This window comes from Amblyomma mixtum, chromosome 2, assembly GCF_055824585.1.
Source record: "Amblyomma mixtum isolate Tamu chromosome 2, ASM5582458v1, whole genome shotgun sequence".
NCBI classification, from domain to species: domain Eukaryota; kingdom Metazoa; phylum Arthropoda; class Arachnida; order Ixodida; family Ixodidae; genus Amblyomma; species Amblyomma mixtum.
The window spans coordinates 42,126,473-42,147,894 of NC_143013.1; the positions used below are offsets into that span (position 1 = coordinate 42,126,473).

The 21,422-nt window shown below is 47.8% G+C and overlaps 1 protein-coding gene and 1 long non-coding RNA gene across 6 annotated transcripts in view; one reads left to right on the forward strand and one right to left on the reverse strand.

The window, feature by feature from the left end:
- The window catches only part of LOC149359119 (uncharacterized), a 205,042-nt gene that overhangs the window by 106,531 nt on the left and 77,089 nt on the right, over window positions 1-21,422 (forward strand). The window lies entirely within an intron of this gene.
- The window catches only part of LOC149359123 (cell adhesion molecule Dscam1-like), a 51,699-nt gene continuing 30,927 nt past the window's right edge, over window positions 651-21,422 (reverse strand). For all 4 annotated transcript variants that reach the window (XM_089571355.1, XM_089571354.1, XM_089571356.1 and 1 more), the window contains 10 exons: window positions 16,969-17,117; window positions 16,190-16,321; window positions 15,012-15,176; window positions 14,501-14,571; window positions 13,699-13,936; window positions 12,972-13,064; window positions 11,910-12,101; window positions 8,176-8,421; window positions 5,418-5,641; window positions 651-4,448 (listed from right to left, as the gene is read on the reverse strand). In XM_089571355.1, coding sequence (XP_089427481.1) covers window positions 4,365-4,448; window positions 5,418-5,641; window positions 8,176-8,421; window positions 11,910-12,101; window positions 12,972-13,064; window positions 13,699-13,936; window positions 14,501-14,571; window positions 15,012-15,176; window positions 16,190-16,321; window positions 16,969-17,117 — 1,594 coding nt within the window. In that variant the 3' untranslated portion in view covers window positions 651-4,364. The remainder of the gene's footprint in view (window positions 4,449-5,417; window positions 5,642-8,175; window positions 8,422-11,909; window positions 12,102-12,971; window positions 13,065-13,698; window positions 13,937-14,500; window positions 14,572-15,011; window positions 15,177-16,189; window positions 16,322-16,968; window positions 17,118-21,422) is intronic.

Genomic DNA, 21,422 nt, shown 5'->3' on the forward strand with positions numbered 1-21,422 from the left:
CGACCGGAGTGGCGCTTTTGTGGAAGCGCGAAATTCGAAGCCTCTGTTGGATGACTGCTGCTTTTTGGCGTAGAGACAAAGTTGCCGCATTTACTTTCAGCGGTTGCGGCGTTTTGTGAGTATACAAGCGTGAGGACATCGGTGCTCATACCAAGCACAGCGAGTGAACCTATCACCCTCATTAACGATCTCGACTTTCTTGGCAGAGACGACATCCGAGTGACGAGTATGTTCGCTTCCTCTTGAAGCTGAGTCACTGTGCTGTCGTTTTCATATTTTCCTTAAACTGGTTTCACTTAATCTTGATTTTACTGACCAATAGCTATGTCTTGGCATTGTGTACGGAAGGAGCTTTCCTGCGGCCATGTTGTTTCACAATTGCGCGATTGCAATTGATCCTGTTTTTGTAATGCCAACAAAGAGCTGTAGGAACATACTAATTTATTCACTCTTTGCCTTCTTACCTTCATGCGTCTGCGTCCGGTGGGGGTTCGTAACATTTTGCATTCTTGCAGAAGGACATTGACACACAGGGAAGAAAAAAAGAAACAATGTCGCGTTCCGCTGAGAGTGCAATGGCACTCAATATGTGAGCCACTGCTGGTGCTTTATGGCATGTTTTGAAATAAAGAAGTGTTAGGAAGCAGAACTGAGCGGTTGAGGACAACCGAAACAGCGGTGTTTGTTTATTTTCATTATTTACAAATATGACAACGCATGTAATGCCACTGTTAAAAAAGAAGAAGGGGTTCAATGTTTGGGAACATACGTGTTGCACGTGTCACTTCGGCCACAAGACAAAACAGTGTGACAACAGCAGTGTTTTCTTGTCTTTTTTTCTTTGTTTTTGCACACCACACTCACAGACGACATATCAACAGCTCTCGATAGATGCATATGCACAGAAAAGAGGCAAATGAAAATATACACTGTACATGAAGCTATTTGAAACCATTAGCACATAGTCAACACTGCAGGACACGTCAAGCTGCCTGTGCGCAATCCTATTTGCTTTATCGTTTTCAACTTTTTCTTGAAGGTGCACAAAGTATTGTGTCTAAATCTTTTTCTGTGGTGTTTGGTGCCTTCTGACTTCATTTTTAGCACTTAGATAACAGATCTGTCCGAAAGTGTGTTTCAAGAAATGCATTGCATAGGAGAAGTGAAAAAAGTGCTGCAAGGAAAATGTTCAAGTCACGTTTTTTCCTCCCCTTATAAAGTAATCTAAAGGCTTCAAATTTATTCCAGAATTATCTTCGAGTCGTGAGTGACCGTTTGGCCACTGAAGGCTGTATATTTTGAGGCATTTTCTATCTACTGATCAAGCATAATGACATGGCTGTTCGGAAGAAACTTCAGGTTTTTGTCATGTGGTAAAAGTGCGTTCACGGTTACTCAAGGCTGCTGTTCGCATAGTGCACTGGATGTCCTGCGGTGTGATTAGGTACTACAATAAATATAAATTATTTTTACACTCCTAAAAAAAAAAAGAACAATGGACGCCCATTTGGCATCCATGAAAACTTGAAAAGTGATGAATACCATTCAACATGTACTCCTAAATGGGAACCTAGTATTTACATCAAACAACACCATAAAATGAAGCCGCACATCTATTAATGTTGCAGAGAGTTGGAAACAATGAGGACGTTGCTTTTTTTTTTTTTGCACATTGTCTGGAAGAAAAGCTATGCATGTGTTGATGAAGTACATAAGTGGATGAACAGTGCTGCAAACAAGCTACATCACACTCACAAAGGAAAAGCATGTGATTAATTTGGAATGGAAAATTTATATTGTGTGCATCTCACTCTGACTTCGAAATTTCGCTGCAGAGCAGTTCTGATTGCTTCATAACATGCATTGGTTGCTTACACGTCTCAAAAAAAAAAAAGGGAACTTATGCAACACCAGAGGCCATATTTTATAAGCATTCTTTTCTCAGTTGTTATTTTTACTTCTGTGTCATTGGTCACCTCTACCTTCGATATTGAAGGTGCTAGCGAACGACATTTCTTGCCCATTAACTCTGATATCAGAGGGGGCTGCTGTGACATCAGAGGTATGATAGAGGGGGCAGAAGGATGGATTGGGGAAGGAATCGTTACGAGGTATGGCCCCAGCTCATAATCAGCTCTTAATGACACACCCACAATTCTTCTCTAGTTGCTGTGCAACTCTTGCTTCACAATTCTTTTGACCCATGACGCCATGTGTTTCACTTTTGTAAACATGTTCAGGCCTCGCAATTGTATGCAGGAATGTGCAGCCTGAATTTGTGACACCTTGAAGGATGCAAAGTGAAACACACTGTAAACTGTAAACGTACGAGGCGGCTGTGAAATTATGAATAAAAATCACAAATAAATGCGCATTCAGGGGCAGCAATGGGTACAAGTCGGAAAGATAGACTGAACACGTTTCCACGATCACACCGCAACACTCGCACTACAGTATGGCACAACGCATGATAACGTTCGATCAACCCTGTAGCGATTATTTGACTTCTAGAAAAAATGTCCTACCACATGCACTTCACTCCTGCCTACAGATGTTTGGCCATTGAGAATACCCTACTGCACTATCCAAAGCACGTTCCAACCCGCCACCTCTGTCGCTGGTGTTACACGACACTCACAAGCGAATACCCTGGGGCACCTTTTGGCATATGGACGAACGCTCTGGGCCGATTCACTTCTGCTAGCAGCTGATTTACCCTTCGCGTACTGCACATTTACGGTGGCTCATCGATGATGCATGTATGCACACTCACAAAAGCAAGGACCACATGAGGTCTAGTTAGGCTAAGGTTTTGGTGGTACATAATGAGAGGTTCGGGCTTGCCAGAGCACTGATGTGCTAAAGGACGACTTCGAGCTGTGTTACGTGTGCGAAAACGGAGCAGTTTACATGAAGCTGAAATGCGAGGTGGTCGTGTGATGGTCTCAGCCTGATCTAGGACCGCTTATATAGCGATAGTCTGTTGGTACGTGTAGTTCCTGGAGGTCTTACGACTTAAATAGTGATGTGGTCGCAGCAACACTACCCCCCAGCACGGAGGATGAACATGTCTCCGACTTGGAAAGGATCCAGTAACATCGCAGCAACTAAATCATAAATACATATATACAGTGTTGCAGCATAAAGCAGCGCTTCAGTAAAGTGCCCACACGTGTAGCTGCCTTTTGCCTTACGTATGCATACCCTCAATTACCATTCTGAACGGGTTTGAGCAAAACTAGCGCGTGGTGTATGAAAAGAAAAGTGAAACAAATTGGTAGGATCCTCAAGCATTCTTTAGTTGCTCTCTGTGTGTGCCTGTGTACTGCAAGCTGAAGTGATGATGTGAACTGTCGCCAAATGGACTGCCCATTGAAATCCCTGTCAGCTTATAATAGAGGCTGAACACAGCTCGTTTTTAGAGTAGAGTGCAGAAGAATTTTCGCAGTCTACTAATAAAGCACATTTCTTCTTTCTTAATGCCCGCCACTGCTAACAGTATGACACTATAGCTCACGACAATGGGGCTGAGGGAGAGTGTGATGGCAACACCAAGTGATAGTGTGAATTTAATGATGTGGTCTGATTTCAACAACAATTTGGACATTGAAAGCCTTTCCTTTAAGATAGGAGAGTAAGCTTTGCACATTGATAGCGTGAACAGGTTCATCTCGCTGCAGGCTTGGGTGGCGTCTGGCACATCACATCGTTCTCGATGAAGTGTACTTATCGCAGGGAAGCTCTGGCTTCACGTTTGGTCACCTAAATCTGTCGGATTTATGCATGCCAAATGGCACAGCTTTGCTGAAGACGAAGACTTGCATACTAGAATGGCTATCTGGGCAAGTTAGCATGGATTCATTTAGAAAGAAAACAGCACACAGGCGGTACAAAAAGACGGGAGTACAAACTCAGTGCTGTGTTGTGCGTCTCTTCTTTTTTGTATCGCCTGTGCATGCTGTTTTTCTTTTTTCCAAATGAAAGACCTGTATGTTGTGAAGTTTTCAAGTTCATCAGCATGTGAGCCTGCTGGTGAGGCAGGACTAGTATAGAGACTAGTGTGTAGCGAAACCAGTGCAACCTGCTAGTACGTGTTCTGTTCACAGCCCTACAAGCTGACAAGTGTATCACTCACATCATGCACTTCCATACAGAGAGCATCGGGTCGTGGCAACCTAGCCACCCGAATAGCGAGTGCGATATGCTCGCGAACGCCGAGAATTGGGAACAGTGGAGGATTCCTGGTGTGCTCTGTGGTTGAAGTGACGGATGTGTGAGGGTGAAGGTGTGAGAGGCGAGTGCGACGATGGTCCGCGGTTTCCGTCGCCGCCTCCGCCGCCGCAGGGGGCTCACGCGGCGTGGCATCACTGGGCGCTCTCGTACATGTGGTCCTTTTTGATGGACATGCCCGCCTTGGCGCCGATGGGTAGCGTTGGCAGCTCCCGGTTCTGGAACAGCACACAGCAGGGGGAGGGGGTATTAGCCATGGATCGGCGGAGATAAGAAGCAGGAAACAGATTGCATCAGACTGGAGACAGCTACCTGCATTCCTAATTGTTTCACCAACTGTTGGGACCTATTAGGATTTTCATCTGGGTCGGCTTCACGTAAGTTCCAGTTGAACGCTCTGTTCCACATTTGTACCTAGACTTGTTTTTAGAGAAGCGAAATTTAGGGCGACTTTACACCTAGCAGAACTCCGTATCTCGCGAAGAGTCGACGTCCATAGGGCCTCCTGTGCTCCATCGTGCTAACTAGAAACCGCGAAGTGTGAGAAATAGAAGAAAAAATTTGTTGTTGTCGGCCGTAATTTGGCGCACAGGGGCCGTTTGTGGTCCGAGCAGATTATGCATTCGTTTTGCGTTGCCGAAAGAGAACGCACCCTTGAGTCTTATCGTATCTGTTGAGACATACCCGGTGCTAACGTTTTTGTAGAAACGTCTTCTAAACTTTCTCTTTGTTGACATTTGCCTTCACACGGTGTGCTCCTTTAGCGGCCTCTGATTCATCATGCTCTTTGTTTAGCTCTTGGTTGTACACGCGTAATGCAGTTATTGAACGATATTAGCAGGTACCGAAGCTTCTGTCCGGACCGTCAGGTGAGTTTGAGTCTCAAGTAACTTCATCCCATCCCAACTTATGCAAACTGCTACGACCACCTTAAGTTGCTCTTTACTGTTAAGCAGACGTGTCAGGTGAGAGAGTCATCTTTAAAGGAGCTGCATTTTGGTTGTTCATCTTTGTAGTGATGGTGCAAAGAGCCTGTATTGACAAAGACCTCAGTGGATTCTGAGAAGTATTCCATAGTGGGAGACGCATGCAACGGGAAGTTGGCGTGCTTTACAACAACCACTGCTATGAACCCAGTGTTGCCTCCACAAACTGCCCGCTCCTTCGACGAGACCCGTGTGAGTCACCTGTGCGAGGAAGGTCTTCATCTCCTGGTTGACGTTGTGCCTGGCCATCTTGGCCTCCAGCTCCTCGGTCATGGGCAGCGTGGCGCAGGGCGCCGGGTACAGCGCGCATGGGTGGTCGGCCGGCAGCGGCGGCGGTTGCACCTCCACGTAGCGCTGCGACAGGCCCGTGTACTCGCCCGCCGCCTGCTGGGCCTTCTCGGCGTGCCGCGCGCTCGTGGATGTCACTGCGCGCGCATGCGTGGACGGGAGGACCAGTCAGAGTTCCGAGTCTTAGCTGCGGCTGTGGCGCATGTTCTTATAAAAATGGTCTATAGACAGTCTATAGACTTCTTATTGACTTCCTATAGATATTGCTTTTTGTCTATTCATAGTCTATAGACTGCCTATAGATAAAAGTCTACTAAAAGTGTATGGCCATAAATCTATAGACTGTCTATGGCATTTGTATTCCCTACAGACAGTTCGCTAGGATTTGTCTATAGACGGTCTATATACTTTATAGACAAAAGTCTATAGACACTCCATAGACTGTCTAAAACTTTTTTTTTGTAAGGGAAGTACGCAGTCCATGAAATAAAAGATCAACACTGAAAGGTGGTCAGTCGTGACAAGTGCGATTTTCGCGAATACTGCAACTTTGCCGCTAGAACTACCAGTGACAGTTGTAGATTTTTTTACCGGAATTTCTGAGGCCCTTTACTATGGGCGCGTATCTGTGGCTGTCAGCCCGACGAGGGTGGCGTTCCATGGTTCACATCTCAAGGATATCGACGCGACTACAGCTTGCAGCTTAACTAACGGGCGTGGGAAAGACAAGAGCCTGTATGTAGTTACATGTCTTGTCCTAGGCCGCCCTGCGCTGCACTTGACCTTTACATCTCTGTTTGAATGGTTATGTGCAGTCACGGCTCGTTCGTTGCCGAGGTTCACGCGCAAGGCAAACTGTGTATTGCAGAAAGGCCGACTTTCCATGTCGTTTGATTAGTGTATTACGTTAACGTGGTCGAAATCTGCGACTTCGCGGAGATTTGGGTCACCACTACCACACAGGTTTTGTTGTCATATTAGTCGTCCAAACACAAGTGAAGTCAACTTGATTTATTAGGCTCGTGCTGATAAGTGCAGTCACGGGCCTTCGCTTATATTTTTTTAGCTTGAAATAGCCCGGTCCTAATGTATTCACAGGCCATCTTGGAAGTGCCACTATAACTCCCGCTGCAGCGCAGGAGAATCTGGAGAGCACAGAGCGGTGCACAGACGCTTTAAAGGGAGGCTGTTTCGCTACGTGCCCGGGCTACAGCGGAAGTTCTGAGACGTCTGAATATACGACGCACTAATCGCGTTAAACAGGGCTTGTTAAGGAGGCTCGTCAGCCGCTTCGCGATGTATGCTGGTTAGCGGAAGCGAGCCATTCGTGCCGGGTCCGGAATGTAGAAGCAGTTTAGCCGCTTACTATAGCTGTCACGTTCCGGGTAATTGAGGCACTAGGTCAGAGCTCGAGACGGATCTTGCGCATCGAAGATTTTTTAGCGCTACTTATCCCGTGCCACAGAGCGATCACAACAGCGCTCTTTTTTTTAGTGGATAGCTTGCTGTCGTCTGATGAAAGCGGTTTACGCGACTTGGGTGGGCAGCATTTTTGTTGCGCAGGGCTCGCTTACTTGTCGCGTTACGTCTTTCCGTGGTAGAGTAGTGTGCGTGCGTGTAATGTCATATGCATTAAGTGTAATACAGTATAGCATAGCACAGCATGCATAGTCTAGTCTAGTCTAGTATAGGAATAGTATAGTATAGTATAGTATAGTATAGTATAGTATAGTATAGTATAGTATAGTATAGTATAGTATAGTATAGTATAGTATAGTTTAGCATAGTATAGTATAGTTTAGTTTAGTTTAGTATAGTATAGTATAGTATAGTATAGTATAGTATAGTATAGTATAGTATAGTATAGTATAGTATAGTATAGTATAGTATAGTATAGTATAGTATAGTATATAGCAGCGGTGGCCGAACTGCGGCTCCTCGCAGGTCTAAGCGCGGCTCGCTACCCTCTAACAACTGTACCCCCCTTCCATTTCCGCCTGTAAAGAAAGCTTCTCTTATGTTCTAGAAGAGGTTCTTGCTTCACGAACGGGGCATCGCTATGCAGAGGCACAGTGAGCAGTCACTGCATGAGTGGGGTTCTCTGTTACAGCTGTGTTGCGAGAAAAGAAAGAAATGCCTGCCTTTATATTGCGGCTCTTCACTGAAAACATTACTTTTTTTATGGTTTTCTGCATACGCCCCTCTGGCCACCCTTGGTTTATAGTATAGTACAGTACACTATATAGCATAGTACAGTGCGCTGTAGAAGACTGTAAAGACTGCCGAGATCCGCAATGCCTTATATACTGTAATGTAGTAAGGAGAATCCCACCGGGAGGTCTCGTATAGATGTACAGTCTTTGTCAAAAGTAACCAGGCTCCATGGTTTGCTTCTCATTCGTATAACAGAGCCCTCACAGCTTCCCTAAAGATCAAAAAGTTCTTTGAAGGTGAGAACAGGGGTTCTTCTTACCATACAGATATTTAGAGCTTGAGGGCCGGCATAATATCTTTAATATACGACTGAGAAGAAAAACGTGGAGCCTGGTTACTTTTGACAAAGACTGTACCTTTTATCTGTAACCGCATGGCCCCGCACAGGAGGACAGTAACGAGTAATCACTCCCTAGATGGAGCTGCGTATTCTAATAGTGGTCTGATCGACCCTCACTCTGCGGCTGACCGTCGAGGCCAGCGGCGGCGAACTGCTTGCTGCGCCGCTCCATGGTGCCGGGCGGCGGCTGCATCGGGTGGGGCGGCTGCGGCGGCCGGCGCTTGATGCGCTGCAGGCACACGCAGGTGACGATCACCACCAGCACGATGGTGACCAGGCTGGCCAGCACGGGGATCATGATGAACAGGTTCAGGTAGAGCGGAGTGCTCGCGTCGCCGAAGATGGGAGACTGCACCACGCCGCCTGCGCGGGCATTTAAAGCAACGCGTGTGTTTTTCCTGTTTCAAACGACACAGTACAAACACACAAAACTGAAAATGACGAAGCATTGTTCACCGAAGGCAGTAGGTGGTGCAAGTGGTATGGTGGTGTAGGTTGTGCGTGTCTGACTCAGACGCGCTACTCCTAGGCCATTGAGGCACTTTCGTTCGGCTTGGTTAAAGGAAGACCTTGTGGGTCTTGTGGTGTACCACGTGGTCTAGTATGCCTACTGATGTGTGCTAATCAGTATCTGTAATTAGCAGAACCAGAGAACTGAAAACGACCCCCGAAGGGTCTTGTAAAAGAAAACATTAGGAAAGGGAGAAATAAGAGGAACACATGTGCGACCACTTCCTTCACAGACAGAATTTAACAGCGCAGTTTAAAAGTTTAATGCTTGCAACACAAAAGTATGCAAGCTCAGTACATAGTGATCTTTGGGAAAAAAGTTGGATCACCTTTGGTGATGCACTTTCAGCTTTAATCTGCACACGATTCGCCAATGTTGTGCGAGTGAATGAGTACGGTTTTGTTTTATACTTAAGGTAGTTAAATATAATTCGTGAAAAGTGCGCAGATTTACGATAAACACGACCTGTCAGAGGTAAATCAGAAAGCTGTAATACTTATATAGTCATGAAGCACTGCGTGGCTAAACGGAATAATTATTTTGCCGCCATGATAGGGAGCTTAAACTGATCTAACCACTGCACTTTAAACTTGACGAAGCTGTAGCGGAAAGGGATTCGTGTACGCTGGAAACTAGAAAAACGGTTCAGGAAGACTCTTATTCAAGGCACACAGCTACACATTCGCTACCCTTTTCATGCGTTTTCGATGACCTGAGCAAGCCAGTTTTACTCCCTTCAGTTTTGTTTTTATTTTTGTGTGCATAAGTGAGCACTGTCAACCGACAACTTCCGGTGTTTTTTTTCTGCCACCAGTTTCTTTGACTTAACTTGCCGCTGCCCCAGTGACTGCCAGAAGGGCAGCTTCTGATAAACGCCGCTTCGCGAGATTCCTCGCGACATTCGAAGCCTGACGAGCAGCCCATTTTGCCGCGCTGCGCTGAATCAGCAGCGAAGCGCCCGATTTCTTGTTTTCGTGCTTCGGCGTGTTTCTCGTTTCCTGTTCGCTGTGAGACCCGACGTCAGGGGGCGAAAGGAGTGTTGAAGAGAGCGGCTGCCGTGCGCGGTAAAGCGTGAAGCGAACCTTTTGACCTCGACCCTCAGAAAAAGAAGGAGAAGGCGACAGGCGAAATTCTCGACTCGTTCGAACGTGTTGCTTTGCAGCTGAGCATTTCTTTCTTTGTGTACGCTCTCTCGGTACCATCCTTCTCGTTTTGGGTTCTCCCGCGCCTGTATCTCATGCGTGTCGGCGACCGTCGCCTTGAGGAGACCCGAGGCGGTGTCGCTGAAGGCGCCTCCATAGACGCGCTCGCGCGGGACGTTGAATTGGGTCCTGTTCGTGTTTTGACGTGGTTAACGCTGGTTAGCGACATCGAACTTGATTTATGCGCGCCTATTTGTCATGTCTGACATCCAGACGTAAGTGGCTCTGAACACATCCACAACAATCCGTTGGAGGATACTGCTCAGTAGACAGAGGCAATGAAAGTGGAAAGCTTCTCTACTTTATTAAAGCAACGTGACAGCCCCATGTAAAAAAACCTATATGTGCATCGTATAGCTTTGTTTACTTAATTCCATGTGGCGTTGACATCAAGGGATTAACCTTGCGAAACGTAAATGCATCATGCAATCGACGCGAAATCACAGTTAATAATGCAAGAAAAAGGATGAGGAGGACGAAGAGAATAACTTAATTGGAAGCCACAGCTGAGACCTCATGAAACAATTCACAGGGACACCTAATTTCGTTATGCATTTGCAGTGCGATAGCATCCGCAGCAGTTGATATCTTTACCAGAAGTGCCGCCACGTCCTGTATGGTGACATCACTTCCCTACAACCAATGCGAATGCACCCGTCTGATGACGTCATTTCTCTCTAGCCAATAGGAATGCCCCGGTCTGGTGACGACACTTCCCACCAGCCGGTGGACGAATTTCATGAGCGACGACGCATTTTGGTCCCGCTTCTAATGATAGCGCATTGAAGAGCCGCTTCCTCTGCTCGGGCCCATCGGTGGTCCGCTGTGCACGATTGAAGCCAAGATCTCGAGGACGTAGAGGCAGGGCGTGCGTGGACACGTGCCTTGTACAGTCGTCCACACATCTGTCTAGAGCACTCGAATAACGCGCTCTGTTGTGAATTTGTGACAATCGCCGCTGCGTACTTGACTCGATAGAGCTTTTAAAGCTATCAGAAGTTAAACACAGTCCGAATGCATGCATGTTTCGGCCTTGTTTCGAGCCATGGGGAGTTCGTAAATGACGCAAGTGTATTTACTCCCTGTTGCGCCGTTCAGGCGCTTTAGACTGGCGTGTGGACGACTGTACCTTGTACTTGGCTGTTCCGCGCTTCGTGTCATTCAATGATTGGTAATCTGGAGCTGCCGCGTTGCTGTTGACTTTTTTAACCTCGCAATATTGCGCTGCTCCTACTTTTAACGACGTCAGCACATCAAAACATGCCCTGGTATCTTGTCCTCGGCGGAGCCCTATATGTTCATTAATGCTGCGATTTGGGCGAGTAGGTAATGATTAATGGTGAAATAGTGCGGGAAGATGGAACACACGAAGACACGTACCACAAGCGCTGAATGCGCGCGGCTCAGTTGTGGGCAGTCTAATGCTCTTTGACGGTTCTTCGAAGCATTCTTTAATGATGCAAGACGTCGTCTGTGTGGTCGATATTTATGCTTCTTGCAGAATAAACTCGTTGATATTTGTGGCAATTCCCAAGTTTCAGAAGCTTGGCTATGCGCCTCTAAAGGTCAGTATCATGCATGTCTTTTTTTTAACAGCCACTTTTCAATACTCCCGCTCATATACTGCCACATGATGAGGTACAATAAATAAGTATAAGAATATAATCTGGTGTGCGCAGCCGGACACCGCTGGCTGTCAGCCGCGTAGCGAAGCAGCTCGAATAGTTCCATCAGCATTAAAAAGGAAAACAAATGGGATGTGGTGGGAGGCTATGTGGTTAGATAATCGAACTGTATACTTTGTGATTTTTTTTTAGCATGTTCGGGCATTATTGCGCGGCGAATATAAAAAATACGTATAGAGACGTTGGCAACAGTTTGCTTTTGCATATACACTATTTGTCATACTTAGAGGGAACGCAGGAAATGGTTAAAGCGACTCCTTAACTCGAGAATGACGTTTTTCACCCCGAAGCAAACAAAAGGCGCAAGGAGCTCGAGAGGAGGAGCCTGAAGTCGTGCTCCCTTTTCGCAATGAAGTAGTTTTCTCTCTAGGTATGGTACACACTGTACGTGCCACAATGACCATAGTTTCAGAGGCGGAAGGCGGAGGAAGGTTGGCACGAAACAGTGCTCACCGGCCTTGTGCGTCCTGACGGTGATGATCTCGCTGGGGTCCCCGGTGCCGTACTCGTTACTGGCGCTCACGTACAGCTGGTATAGCACGCCCGACTCAAGACCCGAAACCGTGTACGACGAGGTCCTCGAGTCCAGGTTCACTTCCTTCCAGTCTTGGGTGCTCTCCTCGGGTCGGTGGTGGAGCACGTACCCTGGAAGCGAAGGGTCGCCGCTCCGTGTTTCGTGTGGACGGTCATGTGGACTGTCATCGTTATCATCACCTCCACCTCCAGACGTTTGTGCCTTACATCTTGAGAGGATATCAAAAGCATGAAACTGACCTTTTCATAAAAAAAAAATAGGGATTCGGCTTTCTGTCTGACATTTGTGGCATCCGGTGCAAGACTGGTCATCAGTTAATACGCTACAAAGCGTGGTTTCTTTGCACTTTCTTTGTTGGCGATTAGCTGAGAAAATAACTGACGAGTAGTGGTCGCGAGACATGAAAGGAAACGCCCCGCCGCGGTGGCTCAGTGGTTACGGCGCTCGGCTGCTGACCCGAAAGACGCGGGTTGGTTCGATCCCGGCCGCGGCGGCTGAATTTCTTGAAGGCGAAATTCTAGAGGCCCGTGTGCTGTGCGATGTCAGTGCAGGTTAAAGAACCCCAGGTGGTCGAAATTTCCGGAGCCCTTCACTACGGCGTCTCTCATAGCCTCAGTCGCTTTGGGACGTTGAACCCCATAAACCAAACCAATCATAGCCTCAGTCGCTTTGGTATGTTAAACCCCAATAAACCAAACCAAACATGAAAGGAAACACCTGCCAAATTTTTCCTCTCTTCGAGTTAGACGCTGGTAGCTGTATTGATTGATTCAGCTGGGGCTAGCAGCCTATTGATAACTAATTAATGGACGGAGTTCGCACGACGATTAGTGTTGGTGCCTGGTAAGTCATTAATTGTTTGTGCAACGCAGTAGTACATCTCCGTAGTTTCTCGGTAGACTGCGAGAAACGGGATCGCCCTGCCTTCCATCAGCGTGCGCGCGTGCGGTAGACAGCGAAAGCGAGTGGCGTTCATTTACCTCTGACTCCGCTGGAGAACTGCTGGTGCCAGGTGACAGTGATGGACGAATGCGTCGTGCCGGAGACGAACACCTTCGGTGGCGGCGGAACGTCTGCGATTCGGGTGGGGGACAGAAACAGCGCGACTAGCGTGAATGCAAGCGGGAGACGAGGGGTAAGAGATTTCGACGGAAGCCCCCTTGTGACTGATCACCTTCCTTAGGATGCCTGCATCCGAGCAACTGTTGCACGCTCGATGTCGCGGTCTGATCATATCAAAAGGGCGATGTCCCACCGGAAATGAAAGATCTGTCAGTAAACGCCGTGTTTTTAACCATCTCAGTTGTGCACAGAACGAGAGCTGTTATTTTTGTAATGTTAACGTGCATTAAATCTTTTGATAAGGATTGACACAACATTGATTCGCGTTGAAATTTTAGTGCTGACAACAAATGGCTGTTTTATTGCTGAGATTTTAGTTAGGGGTGACGGGCGAAGATAGTATAGATCTAATTATACAGACATGCGTCAAAAAGCCACACCAGTTTTTGAGTGCGGCAAAGAAGACTGCTCAATGACCCTGGCTCACTTTACTGCTTTGGTTCGTTTTGGTTGCGAAGGTATAGCCGAAGGACGAGCTGCTTAAGCGCACGAATAGGTCACGTGATGAAGTCGCGTTGGTTCGTTTTGCGGTACCGCGGAAGGGTGGTCAAAAGTGGCGCTTTCCGCAGTCGCGCGAACTCTCACCCCCGTCGAGCGTCTTGACGTGCAGCTCGTGCGAGGCGACCCCCGATCCTGCGGCGTTGTAGGCCTTGGCGATGACCGCGTACTCGGTTCCTCGCTGCAGGCCCGTCAGGAAGAACTCGTGGCTGGCGTTGGGCCGGAACTCGCTGGTGCGGTAGGAGTAGGGCTGGCCCGACGACGTCGGCTTGTAGCCGATGTAGTAGCCCAGCAGGTCGCCGTTCCATTCGTCGGGCGGCGGAGGCTGCGTGCAAGATTGGGCGGTTGGAGGTTGTTTTGATTTCCGATGTCGTTTCGCTTCGTGATGAGTTAATTGGCAACATTTACATTTGCCAGGTCTTCTCTGCAAGCCGGAGCCTTTCGAAAGAGGAAGAATTGGCGAGACAATGTTCGGACTAGAGTGTTTATGTTTTAAGCTATTACTAAGAGTCACGACTTTTTCCTCGTTGTTGTGAGAACCTGTATGGTTTTTAACATGTCCTGAAGACGGCGCAAAAGGGATCGAAAACAGCACAGTTTTGCGCTCCTTGTTAGTATCTGTTCCCGTATGCGCTGTCTTCAGAATTCGTTAGAAATATGAACCAACTAGACCCCCGGGAAAAGCTATTATCTGTGTGATCCGGCACCGAACTGGGATCAGCTAAATGTCGCTAACGTGTTCTTAAAGAAGGATAATATACACACGCGGTTATCTGAACGCAGGGGGGGGGGGGGGGGGGGGGGGGGGGGCTGCCGCGTGGAGCCAAAGTGACACCATCACATTTTTTTTTTCTAGCAAGGCAGGGTATATCCAAGGCCGGCTCATTACCTTCCATGACACACGAACGGTGCTCGGTCCCCTTGCCTCAACGTGGAAGTCGGTCGGCGGTGCGCTTGGCTCTGCGATGTGCGGAGAAAAAAAGAAAATGAGGGAAGGGGTGGACAGAGGAAGGGAGGTAGTTGGAGAAGAACAAATGCTTAAATATGCACTTTGCGCATATTTCCAAAGCGCTTCCAATTTGCTTTTTTCTTTAGCCTTGTAGTGTGTTTTTATTGGCGTCTCTTTCTCCAATGAGGATCATTTTTAAAGGTATTTCTTCGCAAATGGCATGCTGCAAATTAGCGCTTCCTGTCCCTTGAATAAAGATTGATAGCCCGGCTCTGCTCCCTTGGAAGTATTAGACAATATGTCCACAAAAGCTCCCTGTGACCAAAGTAAAAATTAAGAGGACACTTTTAAGTGGCGTAGCCAGGAACATTAGTACGGAAAAAGAGTGATTCCACGTTCCCCAGACATATTCCGAATACAGCGTCTGCAGCTGTCTGCGTTCACGGCGCACCTTCCTCGCCCGTGTGCAGCTTGACGGGCGTGGAGGCGAGTCCGACGCCGACCGAGTTCTCTGCGAGGATGCTGAGGTGGTAGGTGGAGCCCGGGTGCAGGTCGCCCACCAGGGCCGACGTCTGGGATCCGGGCACCGCCATCTCCTGGAGCCTGTGCGCTGTGCCTGCGCGTGTGGCAGCGACGACATGTCTTCAGGATAGAAACATCAAATTTCGCCATGCCTTTAAAACTCGGGAAATTCAAACTCGCTTAATACGAGCTTCCGGTTTGTACAAAGTGACGGGCTTTGGTCTCGTCGCCGTCACGCTTCGGACTCCGCGTAATTAGAAGAAATTTTAGGACCTTTACATGTGTAGTTTATCGAGGTTTATCCGAATGGCACAGACGCTAACAAATGATGGATACACACTAGTTCATAATGCCCTAGCACCCAAAAGCCATCCGCAATCATAGTATCCACAATTACCCTGTTATGTGGCTGATTTAGTTACCTCCTGGTCGCAGCGGCTGCATTTAAATGACGCTGAAATGCAAAAATGCTCGAGTGTTGTGTGATGCCCCGCCAAATATACGCAGGTGGTTGGAAGTAATCCCAAATCCTTCACTACGGTGTCACTCACAGCCTAAGTGTAGCTTTGTCGTATTAATTACCACACTCAAAACCGCGGTCCAAGCACTGTTCTGTAAATGTTTAATGCTCGTGAAGGTGATGAAATATTAATCAGTTAGTTAAAACAGCAACTGGCCGCCTAATTGATAAGGAAGTATCGGGTGGCAGTGACCCAACACGTCATTATAGCCAGAGCAGCGACCGTTCAATGAGAAGTTATGCCTTATATAAAACAGACTAATGCGATAAGTAATTTTGTGTCTCCCTTCATGTAGTGTCTGATTGTCGAGGGGTATAAGCATACGCGACGGAATCTCACCTCAGTACAGTTTTACTGGTGTGCTTAGAAAACCATATAATAACAAGAACCAAAGAAAGCGTAAGGACGGAAATTTCAAAGTGCGCTAGTGCGGTATTGTTGCGCAGTTTCTCCAAATGGAGACCAAACATGGACAGAGAGAGAACAGCTTGTTCGTCATGCAAGATTCTCAGCCACGCAATTTTTGTTGACTCTGACGCTTCGGAGCAGACTAGCTAATACCGAGGAGACTCATCGCGGAGCTCACCGGAGTCCTTCCAGTACTGTATGACGTATTTGGAGACTGGGCTGTTCCCGCTGTACGGCGGAGACCAGCTGACGCTCGCGGAGCGGCTCCACGTTTCGGAGACCTTGACGTCTTGCGGCTGGCCGGGAACCTCTGCACAAGGGACAGCACATACCTCCTCAGACACTGCATCTTTGTGACTAGCATCGGTGCGCTTACAAGTCTCCGCAATTTCTTCACATCGTGATGGCATAAAGGTACCAGCAAGTGGGCGAAAGTTGCACATTTAGTTTGTCTCCGGAAATCCGCACAGAAAGCTCAAGTTCGTATGAGAAGACCGCGATTCCTCATATTCATGACTTGTGATCTTAATTTCTTTACAACCCCATCCTATACGTTATATCTGCGAAAACGAAACACAACGTATGCAGGCGTTAGAGTATTTTTGGCGGCTGACAGTGGCATTCAGATATTTGTATGCAAAATAGTTCGAAGCGCACTGAGCAGCCTCGTCAACCGATGTGCAGGCTTTGTCCAAAGTTTAGAGCCCAAGGGGTTTGCCTTTAAATCCGCATAGTAGAGCTCTTATAGGATCCGTGGAAGACATAGCTCTCGAAGCGGGGAGGGCCAGAGTTCCTCTTACATTCAAAAGTTTTGGAAATGTGGGGACGCTTAAGCAGCCAGACGGCAAGGCCCAGAGGCAAACCCCTCTAGGCTGTAAACTTTTGACAAAGACTGTACATACGTCCGCCGATGGGAACTGCGCACATTGTGAAGAGGAGCGAGGCCATAGTTCTCACCGACGACCAGGAGCTTGCTGGTGCGCTCGTCGCGGCCGAACTCGTTCTCGGCGCGGCAGGTGTAGACCGCGCCGTCACTGCGCTCCGTGCTCGAGATGAACAGCTCCGAACGCAGGCCGCTCTCGGTCATGGTCTCGAAGATCTCCAGCCTGGAAGGTCGATGGGAAGCGCGTGCTTTTAGCCTGGCTACCCTTCAACCATTTCAGTTTCAGTGTTGAGGAATCAGGGTGTCTCTAGCGACATGGAAAACCTGAAAAGGCTGGAATTGACAGGGAAATTTTGTGCACCTGGAGAAACCTGTGAATCACCAGTGGTACCGTCAAAAAGTTTGCGAAATCAGGGAAGTTAATTGGCTGAAATTAACACGACGATTTGCCGAGAATTATGGTACAGCGAGTGCCCAGCACGTTATCCGTGCACATTGCCGTGGCGTCTTTCCATTTCGCACGCATGAAGATCGGTAGCATCAAAATCTGTGCCGTTAACTTTGTTTTTCTGTAAGCCTGGCTCTGTGCACGGCTGTGCCGAACTCGTAGACCACGGAGAAACTGAAACAAATATAGGCTAGTTAGAGTTAGTCTGTAGTCAGAGGGAGATTACGAGGTCATCAGAAGTTTCTACTTCTTGTGAACATCATCTTGCGCTTGTCCTCTCCAATGCTGCTGTAGGCGTCTTAATGAGCATGGGGTGCCTTGTAGAAAGCGGAAAACAATTTGTGTGCAGTAAGTCTTTTCTTTCATTGCTGTGTTCTATGGAAACACTTTTATCTTTTTGTTTAAACATTTAAGCTATCTGTTTCGATTTCTGAACTACTTGAGAATATTAGATAGTTTTTATTACTCTCCTCCGCTTCAAAACCAAAGATGCAATATCTGTACACACTTACTGGAAACATCAGATGCTGGAAACAAAAATAAGAGGGCAGCCACATTTATGAAAGACCTGGGAGGGCAGAAGCAACGGTTGCATCATAACTCAGATTGAATGCGTAGTAATACCTTCAGAAACAAATCGGCTCTCTTAAACAGGAACAGCAGATGTGTTTTTGCAACGGCATTTGCAGCTTCCGTACATAGTTCTTTTTTTTCCCCTGTGACTGAACCATGTATAATGTCCATTATCATGGCCATGCTGTTTCTCAGCTTGTGCATTATCGTTCTGGGAAAGTCTGGGAAAACATGGAAACATCAGGGTTTCAAGCTACTAAAGAGTAGCTTGCTAGGCACCCTGCGGATTGCGACCAGGAAGGGTAACCAGGAAGGGTAACCAAAGAAACACGCAGCAGGCCTGTGACAGGACCACTGCGTTCGACAAATTCGTTTATTTAACTCGAATGTCACTGTGTTGCAAATATCAACCAGGCGGAAAAGGCAGCGTTAAAGCAACTGTAACAGCGAAGTGCTTTTAAATTCGTTGAGGAAAAAGTTACTCTCAGGATAAAGTGAACTAAAGTGTATTAAAGGATCTGGACTTGAAAACAAAACTCGATTTTGTCAGAATAACGCATCTTAGATTTTTCGAGCATGTACCGGACTATATGTTCAGCGTCGATTTTTCCTATTTTGAGGAGCACGAACGCGTTTTTAAGGTAGGTTTGTGAGCTGTCGAGGTATTATATATATTTACTTACACCGAATTGGAGGATGGCATATTGTGGAAGAAATAGTACGCAGCAATATTTTAGTTGCAACGGTGAACGAACATTCGCCAAAGGAAATAATGCATGTCACAGTACGCTGGTTAATAATAAAGGTTACTAGTTAAAATGTGCGATGCATTCACATAATAGCATCGCACATTTTGTAGGAACACTTTTTGTCGATAGTTGAGTATGGCAGCTGCAACCGCTGCACTGGAATTAGGGGGACTGTGTGAGTCAACAAATTTTAACAGGAAAGCGTCAAAGTGTGCCGCCGGCGATTGGAGTTGTTCAAGATCGGACTGGCCTCGAATTATGGTGAAATAGAGTCGACCGACGACACCGGAGACGTGCCAGCCGTCAAGAGAGATTTGCTTGGATGCACCCTCCTTGTTTGCGCTTGTCGGTGCACAACGCGCTTAACCCTTCTTCGCCAGGATTAGTTTTCAGCTTCACTTGGAAATAAAAGAGCAGAAGAAGACTGGAGCAGCTTAGGGGAAGCCACTAGACGACCTCTCGCTGCCGGGACATTCACCCCTGTCGGCCCAGGCGTTTGAAGCTCCCGCCGGCTTCACTAGCCAGCGCGTTTTGACGTCGTCTCTTCCACCGGTACTCCGAAGCTCGAGACCCGGAGCGCTAAAGGCACTCGGGTTGACGGTGCGCGAACAGCGACGCGGGCGAGCGCCTGTTCTGATGGCCGCGTTGCGGTGGAAGCCTCTATTTTTTTTTCGGCGCGTTGCGTCTCTCGAATTGGTTCGTCCTCCGGCTCACTTGACGCTTGCTCGCCCAGACAGATGCGAGCGCGGTTGCAAGGGCGGTTGCCCTTCGCCTTGTGTCATCGTCCCTGGCGGAGGGCCAACGCCACGACCAAGGCGATGGGAGCATCTGGTGGCCGTGCCTGTGGTTGCGCGGCGATGGTTCCAGATGCGGAGGGATGTTGTTTTCTTCCCAGTTCTTTTCTTTTCTTTAGGACTCCGTGCTGGAAGGATGCAAAGTGTTCGCTGCATCACGGCCGCTCAATCCCGCGGTGGTGCATAATACATGCGGTATTGCCTAGCGTCAAGCATGAAGACGCAGGTAGTAAGCCACAGTGCTCGAGGGCTTCGTCCGAAGAGGAGCAAGTTGTTCGAGCAGTGGTACCGCACTACGCTGACGCTGAGCTGCGGTGGTTTGAGAAGGTTGTTGTTGTTGCCTCTGAAGTGATGGCACATACCCACGGTGGGGGATTGGCCAGGGTGTTCGGTGCAGATCCAAACAGGACAAAGGTTCATTCAGGCTTATCGTTGCTCAATTTTTTTTTCCGCTAATGTGGCTGCCAACTGTAATAGTGCAAGCGTCTAGTAGTATTTCCAGTAGAGCAAACAGTGAATTTCGCTTTGTGTAGCTTCCTGAGTAGGGAACGTGGGGCTTCGGTGTTCGTTTTAGCCTGCCATTGTTTTAATTTTGCTGTTTCTGGCTCTTACTGCTTTATTTTGCATAGTTAATGTGAAAAAAAAAGCATAAATGCAAGTTACCTTATGTAAAGAGCGAATCGAATGCCTTGTTTGGAATTCCTTACTATGTTCTAGGGCCTCAAAAAAAAAAAAAAAGCTATTGGCATTGTTCTTACAGTTGTTGCTGACGTCACTGTTGTCATCGGGGTCTAAGGCGGCAGTACACGAAGCCCGCAGGAATTGCATTGGCCCACCTTAAGCAATCTGCTACTCGCGGCACTAAGGTTGAAACAGAACAGCTTTAGCTGCCGAAAAGGACTGAAAACATGCAAAAGCGTAAAAGCAGTAGGCTTTTTAGTTAATGAGCATGATCGTTGCAGAGGAATCAGCGACTCTGCCGATGCATTAGAAAAGCCAGTGTCTCCGTGTGCTGTTCTGTAGTATATATACCCCAATATAACGCTACGCGCGTACAACGACCGGAAGGCTATTTCAAATAAACAAAATGCTGCGATTGTCATGTGTATTTCTGTAGGCTGTCGTTAGTTGCCGTAGTTAATTGTGTAGCTGGGTTGCGGCAGGCTTATTATCTCACGGACGTCTTAGAGAGTTGCCCTACTTGTTCGTGGCTAGCGTTTCGCAGCGTGACGTGAAATAGGTGTTCATTTCGAGCCCTGCGGCCGGCATACGGCGGAAATTTTGTCGTACAAATGCTGTACTATGAGGAACTTCTTCTCGCTTTGAGGATCATTAGAGGGTTTCATGTTTGCAAAAACATGTGGTGCTGCCCCTGTATGGGCATGCATGTCTTCTGTTTGTTTTCTTCACCCCCCCCCCCGCCCTCCTCAGTAAAAAAAAAAAGAAAAATAATGCAACTTAGCATTCGCCCGTCATTCTCGAGCAGGGCTCAGCGGTTTCGTTTGGCCGGATAATTTTTACGCGATGATTCAGCTCACGCGCGCGCGCGCGTGCTCGTGCATTCGGGCTCGAAGCGCGAATCGCGCTCACACCCAACCGCAGAGGAGCGTCACCTCCGTAGTTGTTGACGCGCTGTTGCCATTAGCGTTCCAAGCGTCTTCGTAGGGCGTTGAACGGGAGATACGTTTCGCGGAGTCCCTCTTCGTGAATACAGCGTTGCCTATGCTGTGTCTTGCTAAAACCGTGCATCGCTGCAAGGGCTGGACCTGGTGTGAGCTCTTCATACGAGGACTGCGTATAGTTGCTGTTACAGAAGGGACGTTATGGGATTTGAATGGCGCTCTGACCGCGTATCGTAAGCTGTCGTGACAGTCGACGTATGGGCGATGGCCAGTCCAGAAGCGCTGTTTGTGGCGTTATGAAAGGACTGTAGTTTCGGCCCTGATTTAATAAGTAAAGGCAGC